This window comes from Chaetodon trifascialis, chromosome 5 (genome assembly GCF_039877785.1).
Source record: "Chaetodon trifascialis isolate fChaTrf1 chromosome 5, fChaTrf1.hap1, whole genome shotgun sequence".
Taxonomy (NCBI): Eukaryota; Metazoa; Chordata; class Actinopteri; order Chaetodontiformes; family Chaetodontidae; genus Chaetodon; species Chaetodon trifascialis.
The window spans coordinates 14,744,031-14,764,435 of record NC_092060.1 but is presented as its reverse complement, the minus strand read 5'-3'; the positions used below and the strand labels follow the sequence as shown (position 1 = coordinate 14,764,435).

The window sequence follows — 20,405 nt, the reverse complement described above, 5'->3', positions numbered from 1 at the left end:
ATCAACTCAAGAGGAAGTCATTTTGGGTTTGCATTAATTACAGTGAATATTTTTAAAAACAAATACTATGATAAACATGCCATTTGATTGTTTTGCAGTACACCGGAGTGATGTGATGTTTAGACTAAGTGGATGAAATAAAGTTGAAGAAATCTTGGGTCTGGTGTTGGGTCATGTTCTGGTGCGGCTGACAGCCCCACAGCGCCATCTTCTGGTTTAAACCGGATGCAGCGGGGCAGCATTACAAAAGCGTTTTATTCCAAGGCACAATATGTTTAGAAGAACTATGAAAGACCGCAAACACGGACTTGCTTCATTTGTCTGCACACAGATCTGAAGCCCCATCAACGTCTTTACAAAGCAACGCACGAGAAGAACAGATTGGCATAAATGCACTCAGCAAGCTGTGACAGCTACAGAACATAATGCATCATGGGAAAGTGGCAGCGTAAAGTGATGTCTATTTCATCAGCAGAAAGAAATACCAGAGAACTTCAGACACAGAAAGCATTCAGGAACAGCTGGACTGTAGTGATTATCTCCTGCTTTCACACCGCAGCTCGTTATGCCAAAAAAGAGAAAAATAAAGCAGAGACAGTTTAACAGAAACCGTCTGATTGCGAGATGTAACTGGTGTGATTTAAGTTTGTAAGGGACACAGCTGTGCTCAGTCTGCTGATCCTGCTCGCCCGGGTTTAAAGATGTCTCTTTGATCAAGTGCGACAGCGAATCATTTGAAAAAGAAGAGAAATGAACAAAGAGGCGATCACTGAAAGACATTTTGAAAACCAGTAACAACATCTCGCCTTGTGTGACGGCAGAACACAAATACCTTCAGAATTCGGCCTTTTCACAACAAACAGCATCACAGCACAATATCTTCCCTGGATGACAAACAACATCACCCATGTAACAGCTTCTGATGATATTCAACAGCGAGTAACTTTCACATTCATTGACAGACACATATCGTTGACCAGAGAGCTGGAGGGTCGATAAAAGAGACGGTCTATTCGCAGAGTCACCATTCACAGTCAACGTTCTTCAGGTCTCTGCTTTGACTCGTTGACCTTATCTCTGTTCACACTCGGTACACATGAAGTCCAAGGTAGCTTTTGTACAGCGCTATCTTTGGAATTGGTTGGACTTTGACAAGGTGGCATTTCAATTGGCACTCGTTATAACACCAACAGTTACAACTCAGTCTGCACAAAAATCTGTTTGCAGCGAGTTAAAAGACTTCTTTGTTTGAGTTTTTATGCCTTACCTTACTCAGTAATTACACATTTTGAGAGATAAATGAAAACAGGCATTTGGATTCAACAACTTCATAAGATATCATGAAAAAAAGATAAATAAAGGTAATATAAATACTCTGCAACAAAATTATATAACAGTGTTATTATAATTTTCCATTTAAGGAAAATGAATGAAAATATAACTCTGTGGTGTCCACAAGGGGCAACACTGTTAAAATGTCTTTGGATAGATGTTAAAGATTGTACTGGCAAGTGCCCACGGAGGCAGAGCTCAGATCATCACTCTGCTTCTTGGACGTGGACGCCTGCTTCAAGGCTCTGAAGATGCTTCATGTCCCTGCTCACAGAGTGTCAGAGGATCAATGGGTTGGTCAAAGAGTGTGCCCGAGGGCGGCGACCTCGCACTGAGGTGACCTCTTTCAGTCTGCAGCTGAAAGAGGAAATCACCGCGGCGTGTTCTGAAATGCATGTGATCAGCTGGCTGAGCTAAAAGAAAACAAGGGGAATGGATGCTTTCTTCAAGTCAACAGTGCTGCCCTGAGGCACCTACAGCACATAGATGGGCCGTGACTGAAAGGGTTAGCCTTTCAGCTTAGCATGGCCAGGCCTTCAATATATGCAGTTAGTGTCTACTTCACATCCAGAAAAGAAGCTCTGGGCCCACAGGAGCCTTACATATTCAGCAAAACTCCTCCTCACACAGCGCCTCCCCCACCAGCAGTGAGTGTTTGTCAGGCTCACTGAGCACCAAGCTGTTGAGTGAGTGCTTATCAGAGCGCAGGGAGTTGATGGAGGCACGGCTGTAGTTGACAATGCGATCCAGCAGGCTGAGTTTGGGGGAGGGACGACGCATCTCGCCCATGCCGATGTGGACGCTGACTTCGGATAGGCTGCCCTGCCGTCTGCTGTTACCCAGTCTGGCCTCCAACTTCTCAGCACTGGGCTTAGTGTAACTAGACAAAGACACGGGGAGAAAGAGAGAGATGAATATAGAAACACTTCCTTGGATATACTCAAAAGGAGAATGCCTTACGACCAGTGTTTTCATTGCTGAGCCGACCTGATTTATTTTAGACATTAAGTCATGGTTGACAGAGAACTTCCTACAGCTCAACCAGGATAAAACAGAGGTTTTAGTTATTGGTCCTGAAGGCAAGAGAGAGACACTTTTACCAAAACTACAAGGTTTTACACTCTCACAATCTGTTAAGAACCTGGGCGTCATTTTTGACTCTGAGCTTAGTTTTATTCCTCATATTAAAAATGTAACAAAGATTGGTTTTTACCATCTTAAAAATAAAGCCAGAGTCCGCCGTTTCTCTCTCAGGCTAACACGGAGGTACTGATGCATGCTTTTATCTCCTGCCGTCAAGATTACTGTAATTCCCTGCTCTCTGGTCTTCCCAAAAAGACTATCTATAACTTACAATTACTCCAGAACTCAGCCGCACGTGTGCTGACGAGGACCAGAGGGCGGGAGCACATTACACCGGTTTTAGAATCGCTGCATTGGCTCCCTGTGTGTGTCAGGATCGACTTTAAGGTGCTTTCACTAGTTTCTAAGTGTCTTAACGGTCTTCGACCATCTTATTTATCTGACCTGCTTTTATCATATCAGCCCTTGTGGATCCTGAGGTCCTCTGGCACCGGCCTTTTGATTGTTCCAAGGGTTCAGACCAAAGCCCACGGGGAGGCGGCATTCAGCCATTATGGTCCGAAGCTTTGGAACAGCCTGCCAGAGTGCATCAGGGCCGCAGAGACTGTTGGTGTTTTTAAAAGGAGGCTCAACTCACCTTTTTAGTTTGGCTTTCAATTGATTTCTTATACTCTTTTAATTCAGACATGTTTTACCCTAGCACATTGTCTTTTAGCCTTTAGGTCCTTTTATTTTATTCAATTTTAGGTTTTAGGTCTTTTATTCTATTGTCTTTTAGGTTTTAGCTCCAGTGTTTCCTCATGGGGGGCCTCCACGCTGGGAGGTGTGTCTGGTCGTCCTGGGGACTCCTCGGGCCCGGAGGACCGGGGGACTCTGACCTGTGTGTGGAGTCTTCCCCGGTCCCCCGACCCGGGCAGACCAGGGGGCTCTGCACTATGTATGGGGTCGACCCCGGTTTATCTGGGTCGGGGGTCTCTGTTGCGGCGGCGCTCCCTGTGGCCGTGGGCTGTGGTCCTTCGCAGTGTGGATGAGCTCCCCATAGGTTGGTTGGGGTGTGTGTGTGTGTATGTGTGTGGTTGTGTGTGGTTGTGTGTGGTTGTGTGTGGTTGTGTGTGGTTGTGTGTGGGTGTGTGTGGTTGTGTGTGGGTGTGTGGGTGTGTGGGTGTGTGTGGGTGTGTGTGGGTGTGTGTGGGTGTGCGTGTGCATGATGTGCGGTGGTTTTGTAGGTCTGCGGGTGTGTTTGGGAGGGGTGTTTGCTATTATATTACTAATTTATGTTTTTATCTTTTGTCAAGCACCTTGTGTTGCATTTTTATGTATGAAAGGTGCTATACAAATAAAGTTTGATTGATTGATTGATTGATTTCTCATCCAACACCTTTGATTGTACAGTTTACCCTGTATAAACCTACATATGACCAATAAAACTGAAAACTGAAACAAAGCACACAGACAAAAAGCCACGACAAAACACGATATATCTCATTACCATTTGAGTAGAAGGGACGACAACACCACAGAGACAGATGACAGCGCCATCGCAGCTGAGCCCATCCACGGCTGTAACACCAGGCCAAGAGGAAGGAAGACACCTGCGGACGGACGAGACATATTACTGCTGTGCTCAAGATCACTGCGATGATCACCGTTGATGTGACGGCATCACTGAAATGAATCCTTTGCAGTCACCTACCAGCAGCGATAGGAATGCCAACCAGGTTGTAGATGAGAGCAAATACAAAGTTGATCCTGATCCTCTTGACTGTCTTTTTAGAGAGGTCAATGCTGCCGACCACATCCAGGAGGTCATTCTGCAGAGAACAACAACAAAGATGCATTATTCTTACACTGTGTACATTCAACAGTATTATCATTATTATTATAAAGACTGTCATTTGTTACACATTACTGATTTTTAGACGAGCTAAACTAAAATGAAACAAAATATTAAGTATTTCACAATGCAGTGAATAAACTTTTTTCAAAAGCTACACTACTAAAATAGGAATGTATGTTTTTCTCGTCACTTGCGCAGACATTGTGACATATCATATACTGCTGTCTTGCAAAATATGTATTGTACTTTTGGGATCATGGCCAACATGGGATGCTGAACAGATGTGTGAACAGATGTGATGCAATCTGTAGATCAGAGAAATGAAATCATGATAAGACTAAATCCTCCAAGCTCAAATTCTCACCCTGATCAGTACCACATCAGCTGCCTCTATTGCCACATCTGTCCCGGTTCCTATAGCGATGCCAACATCAGCCATGGCCAGGGCAGGTGAGTCATTGACGCCATCACCCACCATGGCTACTCTCTTCCCTGACTGCTGCAACTGTTCCACCTTGGCCACCTTGTGGGAGGGCAGGACCTCTGCAAACACCTTCCTGATACCCACCTGTGGGAGAGACCAACAGGCTCAGAAACACACAGACACAATACACAAAGTGACCTGGATAAAAAACACACCTTTTATAATGTGGCTATGGTGATATTGTGATAATATCTGGGTCTAATATCATTATATTGACAATATCCAGTAACTGAGTCACACATATTATACCAATAACTGATCTCAGTCACATCACATAGCTCTGTGTTCACACTCTGTCCATACCTGGGCAGCAATAGCTCGTGCAGTCTTGCTGTTGTCTCCGGTCATCAGCACAACTTCCAGACCCATGTTGGTCAGTGTGTGGACTGCCAGCTCAGCCTCTGGTTTCACTGTGTCTGCGATGGCTATCATTGCACACAGCAGATCTATGCACAAATGAACGATAAGAAAGTTTTAAACAAAAACGTAACTCCGACCAGTCAGTTTGGAAATTATGGCAAACAGATGAAAGATTAAATTTCATGCTGAACAGTACTACTCACTGTCTACAGCTACGAGGACAGCAGTGCGTCCTCTGCGCTCATGGTCCGTCATGGCCTCATCTATATCTGGTCTGACCTGCAGACAGTTCCTCCTCATCCACTCTCTATTGCCAATCAGGACAACGTAGGTGGCTGTCTGGACGAGGCCTGGACACAGAGATCACTTAGGTTAGACAGCAGCAAAAAAACAAAAACACAAAAAAAAAACTAGGGTGAACAGAAGTCAGGACAATCCCAAAATATGAGCAGTTGTCCCAAATCCCAAATCCTGTCCTGTTTGTGGCAACAATTAGACTAAAGCCAAGTTTTGATTAGTTATAGACCAATAAAAGACTAAATCCTGATTTTTGTGAGACATTCTTTTGGTGCTGCCTACAGACGGGCACTGTTCCAGCTCGATATTGGCTACAGCAGGGACTGCAGGATAGCCTTTTAAATTTCAAAGTCCATGGCCAACATGCATTACAGCCGTGTACAGTAGCACTGCATGTAGGTAGCCACGAACAAGGCATGACCGCCTGATGAAATGAATAAAGTAATATGAATTTGATCTATTTTAACTGCATTTCCCAACGTACTTAGCGGCTGTGGGTCCATGATGAGTGGATGGGAGCTGGTGGACGTCCGGGTGTCACTGATCTGGACGAGGACACTGTTGCGCTGGTTGTTATCCTCACTGTCACTGTCTGCCTGTTTCAGCAGCATCTCCGTGTTGCTGACCTGACATCGGATGCCACAGCCCGGCACCGCCTGAAAGTCTGTGCATGCACCAAGAGACTCCGTGCCAAGCTCCTGCACACAGACAGTGACGGATGTTTAAAATAACATTTTACAAATCCAGTTAAAATAGTGCACTAGTGACCTGGAGTCGCTGGAGGCCATGTGGGGCTTAGATTTAAGGCAGCAGACTGACCTGTTTGCAGTATTTGGTGATAGCTGCTCCAAGAGGGTGTTCACTGTTGTTCTCAGCTGTACCCACGATGGCCAGCAGTCGAGAACGAGGCATCTTGTTCCCCTCCACAACTATCTTGACTTGGATGACCTTCGGAGCACCATAAGTGATGGTCCCAGTCTTATCAAACACCACCGACTGGACCTGCCCATAAAAGGCGAAAGAAATACAATCAGGCTGAGGTTTAGATACCTTTACGATAATTAATCAGAGTAATATCTAGACTAATGTGGTTGTGTGACTCAGGAAACCGGAAGCATTTCATAATGCGTTTAACTTGACAGTTGGTCGGTTACATAACTGGCTGACTACACGGGAGTGTCAGAGTGTCATCATTAACACACCTTATGCGCCATCTCAAGTGGCTCTCCTCCCTTGATCAGGATGCCATTTTGGGCTCCAACCCCTGTGCCCACCATGACAGCTGTCGGGGTTGCCAAGCCAAGGGAACAGGGACAGGCAATGCATAACACTGTTATGGAGGCCTGGAAAGCGAAGCGAATCACTGCCTCGGCCCTAGAAATGCTCTTGTCATAACCCTGTAGGGAGGAGATGTGGCTGTTAGCTTTTCTTTCAAAGTAGTAACAATCACTTTCCCTTCACAGAGGAAAATAGTTAAGTTAAATAGTAATAACACATTAATTATATAAAATAACTTTTTAAATCAGTAGAAAATGGACTAGAAAGTAATTTCCTGATGTTGTACTGAGGAGCTTGGTAGTCAGATATCAAGACTGAAAAGAAGACTCACAGGAAAGTACTTCTCCACCAGAGAGAAGTCTAAAAACCCAATGATGATCCAGGCGATCAGTGTAAGCATAGATATTCCAACGATGAAGGGCACAAAGTAGCCACTGATCTTATCTGCATACTGCTGGATGGGAGCCTAAAAACAAAATGTCAGAATTAAACATCTGAGCAATTCAGAGCAGAACAGGTGGACACAAATGCAGGCGTCCAACCGCAAAACTCACCTTTGAAGTCTGAGCCTCCTCCACTAATTTGACAATCTGAGACAGCGTGGTGTCCATGCCAACATGTGTAGCACTGACGAGCAGAGAGCCATTCTGGTTAATGGAGCCTGCAATCACAGAGCTCCCGGGCTTCTTCGTCACTGGCATGGCCTCACCTGCAGCCACAGAGCAACAGCTGGTCAGCAGCAGACAACAGGAGCATGTCATCTGGAGCAAAGACTGGTGTTTTGGCAGAAGTTACAATTCACATAAAAAGCAATAATGTCCTGGCAATTAATCAATCCTTTCATATCCTAAAATGATTTTCTAATTGAATACTGATAAGCATGATGTGACACATTAAGGATAATAATTGTTGTGGTTAGCTGTGTCAACACTACAAGAGTACAATGAAGAATTATGAGGAATGCAACGATAAAAAGCAGGTTTTAAATTATGGCACAAAGACTTTATTTTGTTTATTAATTGATATCAACTATTGCTCACAGCTTCAAATGTTAAAAAACTTACTCGTAATATTAACAGTTCACCAACCTGTGATGAGAGACTCGTCGGCCATGGAGTGTCCCTCAATGACTCGACCATCTACTGGAAACTTTCCTCCAGGAACGACTTTCACCACATCGCCCCTCTGCACCAGTTCAACATCCACCTGCTCCTCACTGAACACACACGAGTGTCAAACAATGGAAATGTTGTAAATAAAACAGTGCTGATACAATGCTATTCCTGAGAATGTCAACGCAGGATGTGATCAAACTGTGTCAGCAAGAACGGTCTGCCAACAATTACACACAGAGGGATATTATAGTAGGGTTGCAGTGCATAAACCCCTCATTACAAAGATAAATGCACATCTGAGACTTCAGTGGTGCAAAAACCATCAGTACTGGTCTACAGAGATGTGGACCTTTATCCAACAATGAAACATTTCAATCCTGATGAGAGTGGTCTCTTCTAGGATGACAATAATATTAAAATATTAATCATATAAATATTAAATCTGAATCCCAGTTGTGATTGTCAAAAATATCTGTGCTATGCTTACTAAGAAAGCCAGTTGCAGCTTGGTTGTGCAGTCTTTGTTATGCCTTGCCAGACCGTTCTGGCATTTCAACTGCAAATATTTACATTCAGACATACTGTAATGAAAAATCAACTGAAGATATGAAAGATATGAAATGAGAACAATGAGTACCTGAGAACAGACTTGTCGCTGCTGAGAGTGACCACTGTGGCCTCAGTTGCCTGTAGGGACATCAGCTTGGACAAAGCCTCAGATGTTTTACTCTGGATGGAAGAAAGCGGTACACAAAACAGTTTCCAAGTAAAATTCAATTGAAGTCCTGCATTTCAACATTAAATGTCATAGGTATCAAGAATAATGAAGAGCTAAACCTTGGCTATCTGCTCCAGCCAGCGTCCCAGGGAGATGAAGACAAAGAGCATGGGTGGTGTGTCAAAGAAGGTGATGGGGTTGACTTTTGCCTTCTCCACCATGGCCACAATTAAGACGATCAGCGAGTAAGTGAAGGCTATTGAGGTAGCTAGAACTATCAGCACATCCATGTTGGCAGATCTGTGTTTGACTGCTTTGTAGGCTTGTACGTAGAAGTAACGTCCTCCAATAAACTAGAGAGAAGGAAACAGAAAAGTTTGTATCAATAAGTTCCTCTTTCAAAATCTAAATTTGTCTGTGCTGCTGGAGCTTCCACAGCTTGTCATGCAGTTAGTCCCTCTGACTTACCTGTACAGGCACGCAAAAGAGGAAGGAGAGGAGGTTCATAATGGAGAGGCCTGGGAGCAGCTGTCTCTCCAGGAACATGGTGGAGTGGTAGAGGTTGCGGTCCTCCACTGTGGTGTTGTGCTGATGTGAAACATTCATTTGGTGGTCCATGATAATCATGTACATCATCATGCCCATCACAGGCACGCAGAAAATCAAGCTCACCAGGAAAGATTTCCTCCACCTTTCAGAGCAGAGACAGGTGTGTGTTAGATATGGGTCAATCTTATTTTGTAATATAGGTGTTAATTGTCCTTCAGAACCAATGCACATAGATTCCTCATCACTACAACAACCATCGACCACAAAACTGCATATACTGGACATAATGCTGAATAAACGCATATTCATATGTATACATATTCAAGCCAGCATGCTTGTATATAAAGTATCACATATAAACAATGGATAACAAAAATGAAACAATAACCATGTCCCTAGTGATCTTCATTTCCATCCTATTCCCACATACAGACAGGGGACAAATGAAAGAAAAAAACAACATAAAGTGTCTTAGTAAGGTGTTAGGTCCATCACATGCTGCGTCAATGCGCTTTGGCATTGATTCTACACGTCTGTGGAACTGCACTGGAGGGATGGAGCACCATTCTTCCAAAAGATATTCCCTCATCTGGTGTTTTGATGATGGTGATGGAGAGCGCTGTCTATCGTGTCAGTCCAAGATCTTCCATAGGTGTTCAAGTTTGTATTATTTTACAGTGACTGCTCCCTCTAAGGGCACGAGTGGACCCAAACCATGCCAGCAACCCCTTGACTGTTCCTGCTGACACAGTTTGATCACATCCTGTGTTGACATTCTCAGTCACCTGAGGAAAAGCTGCTCTTCTGTTTTCATTACATATCACACTAATGCACGAGCATCACAATCATCAAATGTGAGCCCAATTTCTGACTATTTACTGATGTCTTTCCCATAGATCTAAAGGCAGATGTCACTTTAGTCACTGTTCCTATTGAATCAGCAGCTAGTTGAACAGTCTCTGTGACTGAAGCTCCTTCCATCTGTGCCGATGAACCCTCTTTCATAGTCACTCGGACATTTTCCTCTTGCCATCTTGATAAAGAATCAACTGGGCCTTATCAGCATTTTACACGTGCCACAGAGCATGACTGGATATTAACTGCTTAAACTTACCATGCAGCGTACCTGTGTGCAAAGTTTCTCCACTCATTTCTTCAGGTTTTTCCTTTCATTTGTCAAGTATCTGTATATTTACAAATATTTCAAAACACTTTTCCCCAAATAGAGTTCCCAAAGCTGAAACAAAACTCTCCATAGCCTTAAACAAGGCTTCATTCACATCTTCCCTGGCACTAACAGTCTATCCTATAAGGAGGTCTAAAGAAACTGGGTTCTGTAACAACACAATCTATTGAGTAATGTTAAGTGGGGGCGTTTCCACCTCTGTACAAGCATTTCCAGCAGCTGCCAGAATTAAAAACAGAACTGCTTCTGCGAAATGTGAGATTAATGCTGAGTCACCATGACAAAACTAAACATTTGGTATAGTAGGGCTTCAGGCTGCATACGATAACATACTTGCCACAAGAACAATTTTAGAATTGAAGATATGGATTTAAATTAACGAACAAGCATAAAATGGGGCTCTTGCTACTTACTGTCGTATCTCTTTGCTGTGGTCCAGGTGACTGGCAGTGCGGTCTCTCTTCACCAAAGATGCTTCAAAGCCCAGGTTCTACAAATAACAGTCAAACTACTGGTCAAATTTCATACCCTTATCATGAAGCACTTCATGTAGAAAAGTATTAAAAATGTCACAAATTGTCTGGTTTGCATGAACAACGTGCAAAAATAAGGGTGTTAAAAATAACTGAACAAATGCATAAATAACAGAAAGGGAAAGGAATAATACCTCGATCAGCTTGATGATGTCTCGCGGCCCTATAATTTCCGAGTCGTACTTAATGTGTGCTTTGTTGGTTGCCAAGGCAACAGAGGCATATATAATCCCCTTTTCTCTCATGAGGCTAGACTCGATTTTGTGAACACAAGAGGCACATGTCATTCCCCTGACCTGAGAGAAGGTGAAGAGGAGTCGTCAAGCAGAGAAAGGGACAAAAATATATTAGAGAGGGTATCGAGTGAGGAACAGACATGATTCATTTCATCTGGTGAAAAGAAGGTGGCACGTACTAGATTTTGTTCTCAACTAGTGATGGTAATGTTTATATACGGATTTCATATTGTGTTGACTGCATCTCGTCTTAACTCACCACTAGTTCTAGGTTCCCATCTGAACCTTCATAGTTCTCCATAACAGAGGCGGTGAAGCCCAGCTCTTTCACATACTCAGCTATCTTCACAGGATCCACAAGCTCAGGGTTATAACGCACCTCTGCTTTACTAGCCATTAGTGCTACCAAAACAGAGTAGATACCTGCACAACATTAAAGATTTTCTCTTTAGCAACTAGTCAAACCAATGAGATTATTTTCAAAAATCTGAAATGAAACTTCGATATTTCTTCATTTTTACTGACCAGTTTCATTCTTGAGGTTTCGCTCAATGTTTGCCACACAGGAAGCACAGGTCATCCCTCCAATCTGGATGTAGCATTTAGAGTGCGTGTCTCCGATGCGTCCCTGGGGGGTTTCTTTGTATAGATCACTGTCCGGCTCCTTATCTTTCACAGGTACTAGACTTGAAGACTTTGAGAGATTGCGATCTGGTTCAGGCAGTAGAGAATTGGACTCTGTGGACAACAAAAAAAATCATTTTTAAAAAGGCAGGCAACCCAACTGGCTGAGGAGCATCCAAAGGCACCAAAGTTAAGCTTTCAACTATCTAGAGGCAATTCTCCAGCCAAAACACTAGAACAAAACCGCTTACGCATTTCCCTATGAGAGAAATCACTTAACTGAACAACCACAACATCTATCCTCTCACCAGGTAGGAAGGCATCAAAGCCCATGTCCTCTATGGCCTCCCTCAGCTCCTCTGGTGTGGTCAGGAGCGGATCATACTCAAAGATCCCCTGGTGGTCAGCCAGGGAGACCTGGGCTGATATCACCCCCTTACTTTTGGAGATTTTGTCCTCAATGGACTGGACACAGGAGTTGCATGTCATGCCCTCAATGTGAATATTAACCACAGATGCCAGAGGTTGAGTAAAACAAGGCTGTGAGGCAGCTGGTTTGGCCTGAGTTGCTTGTGCAGGCCATGGCAATGAGGGAGTGGATTTGGGTGATGTGGGAACAGTGCTGAGAGGGCCGGAGGAGTCCCAGGGTTGAGTCTTGAAGTTTCCAGGAGGCAGTGCCTCAATTGCCTGCTGCAACTGGGTCACTGTGACCTTTAGAGGATCATAGCAGATGGAGGCCTTCTCCTTCTCCAAAAAGACCTCCACAGAGGAGACACCAGGCAATTTAGAGATATTGTCTTGGATATTGACCACACATGAATGGCAGTGCATGCCTTTCACCCTGAGCATGAGAAGTGTCGTGTCTATGAAGATTTCTGTCTCCTCTGATGTCTCTGATGGCGAAGAAATGGTTGGCTTTTGAGAATCAATAAAACGTTCCATTTCACTGGGGGACAGCTGCAGAGGGTGAGGCTTTGACTTGACAAACGCCTTGAAGCCGGCCACAGAAATCTGGTCGATGATGGTTTGGACAGTGATGAGGTAAGGCAGGTACACGACTGAAGCTTCCTGAGTCTCTAAAACAACTGTGGAGAATAAAGACATGACAAAAGTTAAAACTACAAATACAAAGACAAATACAGGACTTTATAAGAAAGCAAATTTCACTAAAACAGGAGGTGACTGGGCATGAAAAGATGATGCAGACCTTTACAATCAATGAGGCGAAAAAACATTAACTTGAAATCCACTAAAAGACATTCAACATTCATGTTTATATTTGCATACATGAAATTAACAAACATGTTCGAATGATTTATAATTTATTGTTTTTAGTTTGCTGCCTTGTGCAGCAAGTACTTTCTAACAGGGGTTTTCAAAAGTGCTCCATAAAAAAAGGTTATTTTTATTATTTTTATCATAAAACTGTCATTGGCCTGAAATATTTGTGCTTTGGAAATGTTCAATTCTTTTTGGAGCAATGTATCTAGAACGTACAGCACACAGCTGACAATACTGTACTCAGCAAATATAATCCTATCTGTCTACATGTCAGTCCTTACAATAACACCAGTGAAAGCATTTCATGAGTCACAGTCAAATCCCGCTGAGCAATCTGTCAGTGGTGAACATACAGAGAGCCTGACACACATAATGAATTGTTATCTGTAAGATGTGCAGCAACTGTGTTACAACATCACTTCTAGCTGCGACTACAAGCACGTGAACAGGTCAAGTACATTACCTTTGATCTTTTCAATCCCTTTCAGTTTTCCAATCTTCCCTTCAATAGTGGTGGTGCAGGAGTGGCAGGTCATTCCTTCAATGCGCAACTTCAGGAGCGACACTTGACCTCCTGTGGTGTGAGATGGGGACAAGATTTGGCCTTTTTGCACAGGACTGCTGGGTGTGGGGAGCTCCAGAGGCCTTACTGTGGCCACCACCTCACTCAGCTGTTGTGAAGAAGTCAGGGAAGGAACAAAGGTGACAGTGAGACCCATCTGGGGCAGGCTCTCTCTGACATCCAGCACTCCTTGAATCTGGGATAACTTCTCCAAAGCCTCCTGTTGTAGTGCAGGTGTCAAGCCTGATGTGGGGATCAGCTGGGTATCTGTAGAGACATGTGTGGCTGTGCTGGACTCTGACAGACTTGATTCAAAGCCCATATCCTCAATGGCCTCTGACAGAGACTCTGGGCTGTGTTGGCTGTGGTCAAATATCACAGTGGCTTTCTTCTGCTCTAAAGACACCTACAAAATAAATGTCAAGATATGGGATAAATCAGTCAATGTAAGACAGTATATTCATAAAAGGTGAAAGAAATGTGAAAAAAAAAAACAGACTAAGCAAAATCAGCTCAGCTCTCACTAGCTGCATTTGACTTGAGTCTTTTTTTTATACTAATAATCAGGCTACAGGTGGTTTTCCTTCCTCTCATTCCCTCAACAGCATAAGTGGAATTTTCTGATAAACCTGTCAAGTGCACAGTACTAAGCCCATAATACTGCTAAGCACTTAATGTGTGTTTGTTTATGTTGATTCAGTGTGTAACGTATGTCAGAATGCTCACTTCAAAAAGTTTTGTTGAGTTGTCACTTTAATTTATTTCATTTAACATACTCTATGAAGAAAACTTCAGCCTCATGTGGCCCACTTCCTTCTATTCTGTTTTCATTCAATTACTTTTTCACAGCCACTGTGAATCTGTCTTGTCTGAACAATGCAAATTCATAAAATAGAGGTAAAAGAAGTCAGTGGCCTTGGTAAACTCACAACATGTTCTGTCAGCATTAGGGCCCTTAGCTCTTCCCCTTCAGCAAGAAGGAAACATGTGACACACTGAAGTGATCACTTGACTGAGCCATGAGTTAGAGACCACAGTGGGGGTTTGGTAGTAAATGAGTATGCTTTGGATTAGCCTTTTTTTCTGAGAATGACAGAGTGGGGAGGGGCAGGAATGAGACAATGTTGTACAAAGAAAAATCAATTCACTCCTCCCAGCTCATGTCTGTATGGATTAACTTAAAATGACCCAGGAACTAAATTCTCTTACGACACAAATGACATTTCTTGTGGGTACAGGCTACATGTCGACCTCCTGTCACAGTCCTGCAAAGGGCAGTGCTCTATCTGGACCATATTATTACATTATCTTCTCATTTAACCTCACCCTGAGGGATAAACACACAATAAACAAAATAGCAGACCACGACTATTGCCATTAGCTGTCTCTCATGGCTACATTGATGTTAGGCCAGCTTGTCCTGAGGGAGTGAGACTGCACCATAAATTAAACTGCATTACCCTAAAATGGGAAGGAAACTTTAGTTAATATAATAATGTAAACATATCTGCCTTTTCCACAGAGCTCTAATACTCTATTTTAAAATACAGATTGCATCGTCACAGCATCCATGGTAGTCACTTCAGATCCCGTTTTTAAACTGGACGTGCCGTGCAAGAAATTTTAAGTCAGCAAATTTGAACAACTAGACCTCAATGTGGATTGCTTTTTTTTTTTTTTTTTTTTGAACGACACTTAATTGTTCTTCTATCTTTGCAACAACTGCATTTACCTTTATGTGTATCACTCCAGGGAGAGATCCGACGCGCTGCTCTATGGACTGGACGCAAGAGCCACAAGTCATACCCTCCACTCCCAGGGAGACTGAACACAGACTGACTTTCTGTGTCATGATTGCTTCGTCTAAAACGACACAAGAAGGCCAAAATGAATATGTATTGTCTAACACACAATTGCAAGTGTTTGGCTTTTAAATAAAAACAGGGAAAGCATCACAAACTCAAAGCCCTTCTCTCAAAATGGAAAAAAAAACACATGCTATTAAAAACACATTGTGACAGTCATGTTAGGATCTTTGGGGAAACAATTGTGAGACCTAAGAGTTGTGAGGAGACAAATGATATTCCTACTTAACTAAAAAATTGAAGCTGTTTTGTACCCACAACTATAAGGCACAAAGCCAATATGAAACAGGAAAACACTTTTTCTATTTTATTCTATTTTAAATTATTAACTATTTATTTTAAAGAAAACGGGACACAAAGAAACAAGGGACAAAACTTGGCGCTGCACCAATGCTGTCAAATTAGACCAATTTATATAACCTGTAACCACTCCATCTCTCTTCTGGCACCTTCACGTGACCAAAAAACTGAATCAAAACATGACTTCTCTGTTCAGGAATGTAAAAAATGTTAATACCACAGAGGAAGGTCATTATTTCTGTGTTTCTTTGCTTCAATGAAGTAATCTGGTTCACAAGCTTGAAACATTATGTCACTTTTTGTACTGATGTTTCGTAGCATTGCATTTTACCTGATTACCTGATTATCTTACTTTCATAAGTAAAAACCCTCTAATCACCTAGAAGTTACTGTAATGTTTATTTATGTATATCATTTCAAACAGTTTCTACATAATCTTTCCAAAGGTTACACAGAATGACAATGTAGGTTGATGCCTGTCAATATATTGTCCAGATGTTAATGTTGCTGGTCTTACATTTGTGTTATGATCACTTATAATGTGTTTGTACTCCCATGCAGCCTGTAAGTGAAACACAGTCTGAGGTATTTGTTTACACTAAGCTCAAAAGCAGTGTGGTGATCACTGTTAGCTGCGGCAAAGATCATGTTTAATATAAAAGTCTACAGACATTTATTTCTCACCATGATATTCTACAGTACTCAACGCACTCTTTCATCCAAATTAGATACGACTGTCAATTCATTTTTGCAAATGTTAAATGTTACCCACAGGCAACAAGCCACCAGTTAAACTGGAACACTGGGTTCCAACTCAGCTGTCACTTAATTATCAACTCAATGTTCATCTTAAATATGACAACTGTCATCTTTTCACCTGCCACAGAAGTACACGTTCATTTTCAATCTTGGTCATACTGACTGCAGCTCTATGACTATAAAGCACAAGTCTCTCTGAGGATTAAATCAATATCGATCTCAGAGAAGACAAATGAAATTCGCTCACTATTAGCACTGCAAAAAACAATTCTAAATTTGGTGCTCCTTTAGAGTAAAACTGTTACTCGTCAAACCGAATTAGCTACAGACAGACTGACTGGTATCTACGTAACATATGTAGCTTCAGTTTTGTGACTTTTAGTGACGGCGACTGAGTAAGATCCTAATAGTCTTGCATTTATTTCAGCTAACGTTGAGGCAGCTAACAGTGAGCTAGCTTGACCAAGCTAGGTAATAAGTTAGTTCAACTTAAACTAACGTTAAACTTTAGCTGTAGCCTGCCTGCTGCTACTTAAGAAACAATATACAAGAAAATATATCTTTTTTTTTTTTTAACCCTATAGACAAAATGTAGTGTCAGTGAAAACAAAGCTGTTGTTAGCATGAAAAGAAATGTATAGCTCTTACCTTACCCTAAAGTTACTAGTTAGCTACGGGCTATTGACGTTGGCTGTCAGACGATGGGGCTAGCAAGCTAGCTAGTTTCTTCTCTTCAACCGATGTTACAAGCAACACAACAAGCACGTTGTGGCATCGTGTTGCCTGCGAGGAATAATTAGGAGTGCTGAAGAAACAGTTTTCTTCCCTCGTTAATACAATACTCAGTTTCGTGAAACTGTTTCTGTTGTTTCTTCTTCTCATACCGACGTGACTGACCGATCCACACGGTGCGTCAGAGACGAGGGGCGGAGCCGCGCAAAGTAACGCCATAGTGACGCTCTAATGAAAATTATGCCCTGATTTTTACCTCTCAGGCTGTACTTTATCCCATGCAGTGCATGCTATCACTATACCAGAAATTACATATCAGATGATCCGTGATACGACTTCATCGTTTTCTAATTTATAGATTAGTCATGATTTTAGAGAGGTTTGCGGGAAAGAGTTTGCCAGGGCACCACCTGATGTACACACAGTGCGAGCCTAACAGGCTAAATTTAGGGTTTATAATGCTAAATATATTCGTTTCTTAAGCGTCTTCTTCTCCTTGCCTCCTTTGTTCCTTGTTTAGTCCCTCCCTTTGAACACCTGACTAGTTATTGTCGCTCTGTCATCGCCCGTACGCCCTCCCTGTACGGTCAGGAATCTACAGTGTGTGCGTGAAATGTTATGCATCAGAAGTAATCCTCCATATATTTTACCCTGTGTGGTTATGAAAAACGGCACTGGTCGATTTAAACACAGACTAAACCTGACACTGTCCAGCTTCGACTGACCTTATGTGGCATAAAAATTTGTCCTGGTATCAAAACTGCAACCAATTGTGATGAAAACTGGAGGGATGGAGTGTCTTGTCAGGTGGCTAGAGGGATCCTGTTTTACAAATGAGGGACCCTTTATTATCACCTGTTTAACTTGTAACTAAAATGTGACATAAAATTTGATTAATTGTTGAGTGTTTTATCTTTTAATGCTGCATGAGTCAGCTCCTAATTAAGATTCCTAAGGAAGAGTAGTTGTTTCCGAGACAACCAATCCAACTAAACAATAAATACTTTCTCTTAAATTAGCCGACTGTATTGTGAAAAACAAAATATTGAGTCACTTGAGTCACAAAAAATGCTGCTGATTCCATAATACTTTATGTCCTATTTAACATGCTTAAGCTTAATTGTATTCCCAGGGTATATAAGAGGCCATTTCATGTCATAAGGAGCACTGCACATCCAAAGGCCTAGAGTGGTTTCCTGTTTACATTCAAGCCGTAGCACAACTCAGAAGTTGTCAGCTCTCACATAATGCCTAAAACAAAAGAATTATGTGGAGCCGCAAAGGCAGCCATCTTGGCACAGCTGGAAATTGGCATGAGTGAGAGACAGGTAGTCAAAAAACTGAAGATCTCCAAGACAGCCTTCATTACACCAAGAAAAAGCAAGCCGAACATTGTACTACCAAATTGCCAGCTGGTCGAGGCAGGAAACGTCTTTCTACCCCACGAGAGGACCATGCACTCACCCGTTCCTATGTCAGGAATCGTCATCAGACCTCAAGGGACCTTAGATATGAGTGGGCACTGTCGACAGATGTGACTTGTTCAGCAACGACAGTTCAAAACCAACTTCTTAAAGCTGGTCTGAAGTCACACAGAATTTTTGCAACAGGACTGGGCTGCTGTGACAGCAGAACAATGTCAGAAGCTGGTGGAGAGCATGCCAAGACGCATGGCTGCAGTCATCAAAAACAATGGTTATGCAATCAAGTACTAACTCCTGTGTGTATCATGTGACTAACAGACAGAAAAGAAAACATGGACTGCCTAAAAGCACTGTTTTTGGCAATACAATGCCATAGCTGTTGATATAAGAACTTAAGTGATTTTGATTATTATCAAGAAAACCATTGAAAATGGCTAGATATCTGCTCTTTAATTAAACTCTTAAGAGCTATTTTTGTTGTTATCATTATATTTGTCCAAACAAATGTACCTTTATTTGTACCAGGCATTAAAATGAACAAGACATTGAAGAAAACAAGGGTGGTCTAATAATTTTTTCCATGACTGTGCATATGTAAAATGGAAAGCACACAAAAACAACATCAGAGCTGCCAAGTCAGTACAAGTATGTACATGTTCATATCACAATCATAAAGTAGTCTTTATCACCAATTGACAGTGAGAGAGCAATACTCTTGTGCATTATTGGAATCTGCTCTCAAAAAGCTAAAATCAGATCATGGGGGTAAGAACAACAGGAAGGCTAACCATGTTATGCTTATACTAAAACAAAACAATTATCAAGCAGTGGCTGATTTACTCCTCCAGCTATCCTCCAAGTCAGTGGGCAGGACCCACTGGACACAAAGACACCCATCAACAAAACGATGGGCAAGCATCAACAGAAGTCTAAACAGTCCCTAACGGTGTTTGTGGCGGCTTTAAAAAGCAGTTGGAAAAGGAAATGCAAACATGATGATGCACCCATGAACAGTCCTGTCTGTCAAACAGTCCTGAACAAGTTATCGTGTTATGTAACTGTCTAAACTTAAGATCAGAGATTATCTCTGAAAAGAGCTGAAAGGCTTTCACTTTATCTGCAAAAATGTGAGGGAGGGCCAATGATGAACAATTCTGTTTTTCAGATAAATGTAAAACACTATAATAAGATCAGTTGTTGTGCTTTTGCCCTGATCTTAAAGTGGAATGAATACATTTCTGAAATGTTGCTCATTTACACTTATAATAAAACGTATATAACTTCTTACATAACTTACAATATTGAATTTAGTAAACATTATTTATTGAATTGTACTTTTGTATTTTTAGTAGGCCGTTTAATTTGCAGGTTTAATACTTCAGGCAAAACTAAAAATGTATCTGTGATTATTACTGCCCATTTTTACATCTCTTTCTCACACACTCACCCACGCACACACACATAGACACGCACACACATACACATACACACACATTCATACACCCACACACACTCTGACACACTGACCTACTTTCTTTGCACGCGTGCACTCGTATCTTGTGCACTTCTCTAATGGGTCACGACAGACATAAATAAACACATACAACTGCACACAAACACGCAATCCCACACACTGTGACCAGCTGAAGTGAAGGTATACCGTCCGTAACAAGCGAACGTAGAAACATGTGATGCAGTTATTCCCTCTGTGTTTCTGCATGCTGGTTGGTGGTTGGAGTTGCGGCCGAGTGGATCCATGTTTTCCTGCGCTCACGTGTACCGGCTGCTCGGCTGCGCCCTTCAAGCTGTCACTAAAGCCGAGAGGAGAGCTTATTATGGGAGCTGGCCTA

The 20,405-nt window shown here is 42.3% G+C and overlaps 1 protein-coding gene across 1 annotated transcript; it reads right to left on the bottom strand.

Annotated features, from left to right (window-relative positions):
* Positions 1-236: 236 nt before the first annotated feature.
* Positions 237-15,334, bottom strand: atp7a (ATPase copper transporting alpha). The gene is made up of 22 exons (XM_070962002.1): positions 15,208-15,334; positions 13,377-13,881; positions 11,941-12,717; positions 11,534-11,746; positions 11,268-11,431; positions 10,907-11,068; positions 10,653-10,729; positions 8,973-9,195; positions 8,624-8,857; positions 8,424-8,515; positions 7,760-7,887; positions 7,226-7,380; positions 7,003-7,137; positions 6,596-6,790; positions 6,213-6,395; positions 5,878-6,091; positions 5,300-5,446; positions 5,040-5,182; positions 4,617-4,820; positions 4,109-4,226; positions 3,905-4,007; positions 237-2,212 (listed from the first exon to the last, which is right to left on the bottom strand). The coding sequence occupies exons 1-22, from the start codon at positions 15,325-15,327 to the stop codon at positions 1,939-1,941; spliced, it is 4,566 nt and encodes a 1,521-aa protein (XP_070818103.1). The 5' UTR covers positions 15,328-15,334; the 3' UTR covers positions 237-1,938.
* Positions 15,335-20,405: the final 5,071 nt, after the last annotated feature.

What these genes read in the sequence shown, in the direction of transcription:
- atp7a (XM_070962002.1), bottom strand. Translation starts at nt 15,327, where the DNA reads ATGACACAGAAAGTCAGTCTGTGTTCAGTCTCCCTGGGAGTGGAGGGT. An exon ending in TGTCCTCGTAGCTGTAGACA is followed by an intron (nt 5,183 to 5,299) that starts GTGAGTAGTACT and finishes ATTTGTGCATAG; the next exon opens with ATCTGCTGTGTGCAATGATA. An exon ending in CTGATGTGGTACTGATCAGG is followed by an intron (nt 4,227 to 4,616) that starts GTGAGAATTTGA and finishes TGTTCTCTGCAG; the next exon opens with AATGACCTCCTGGATGTGGT.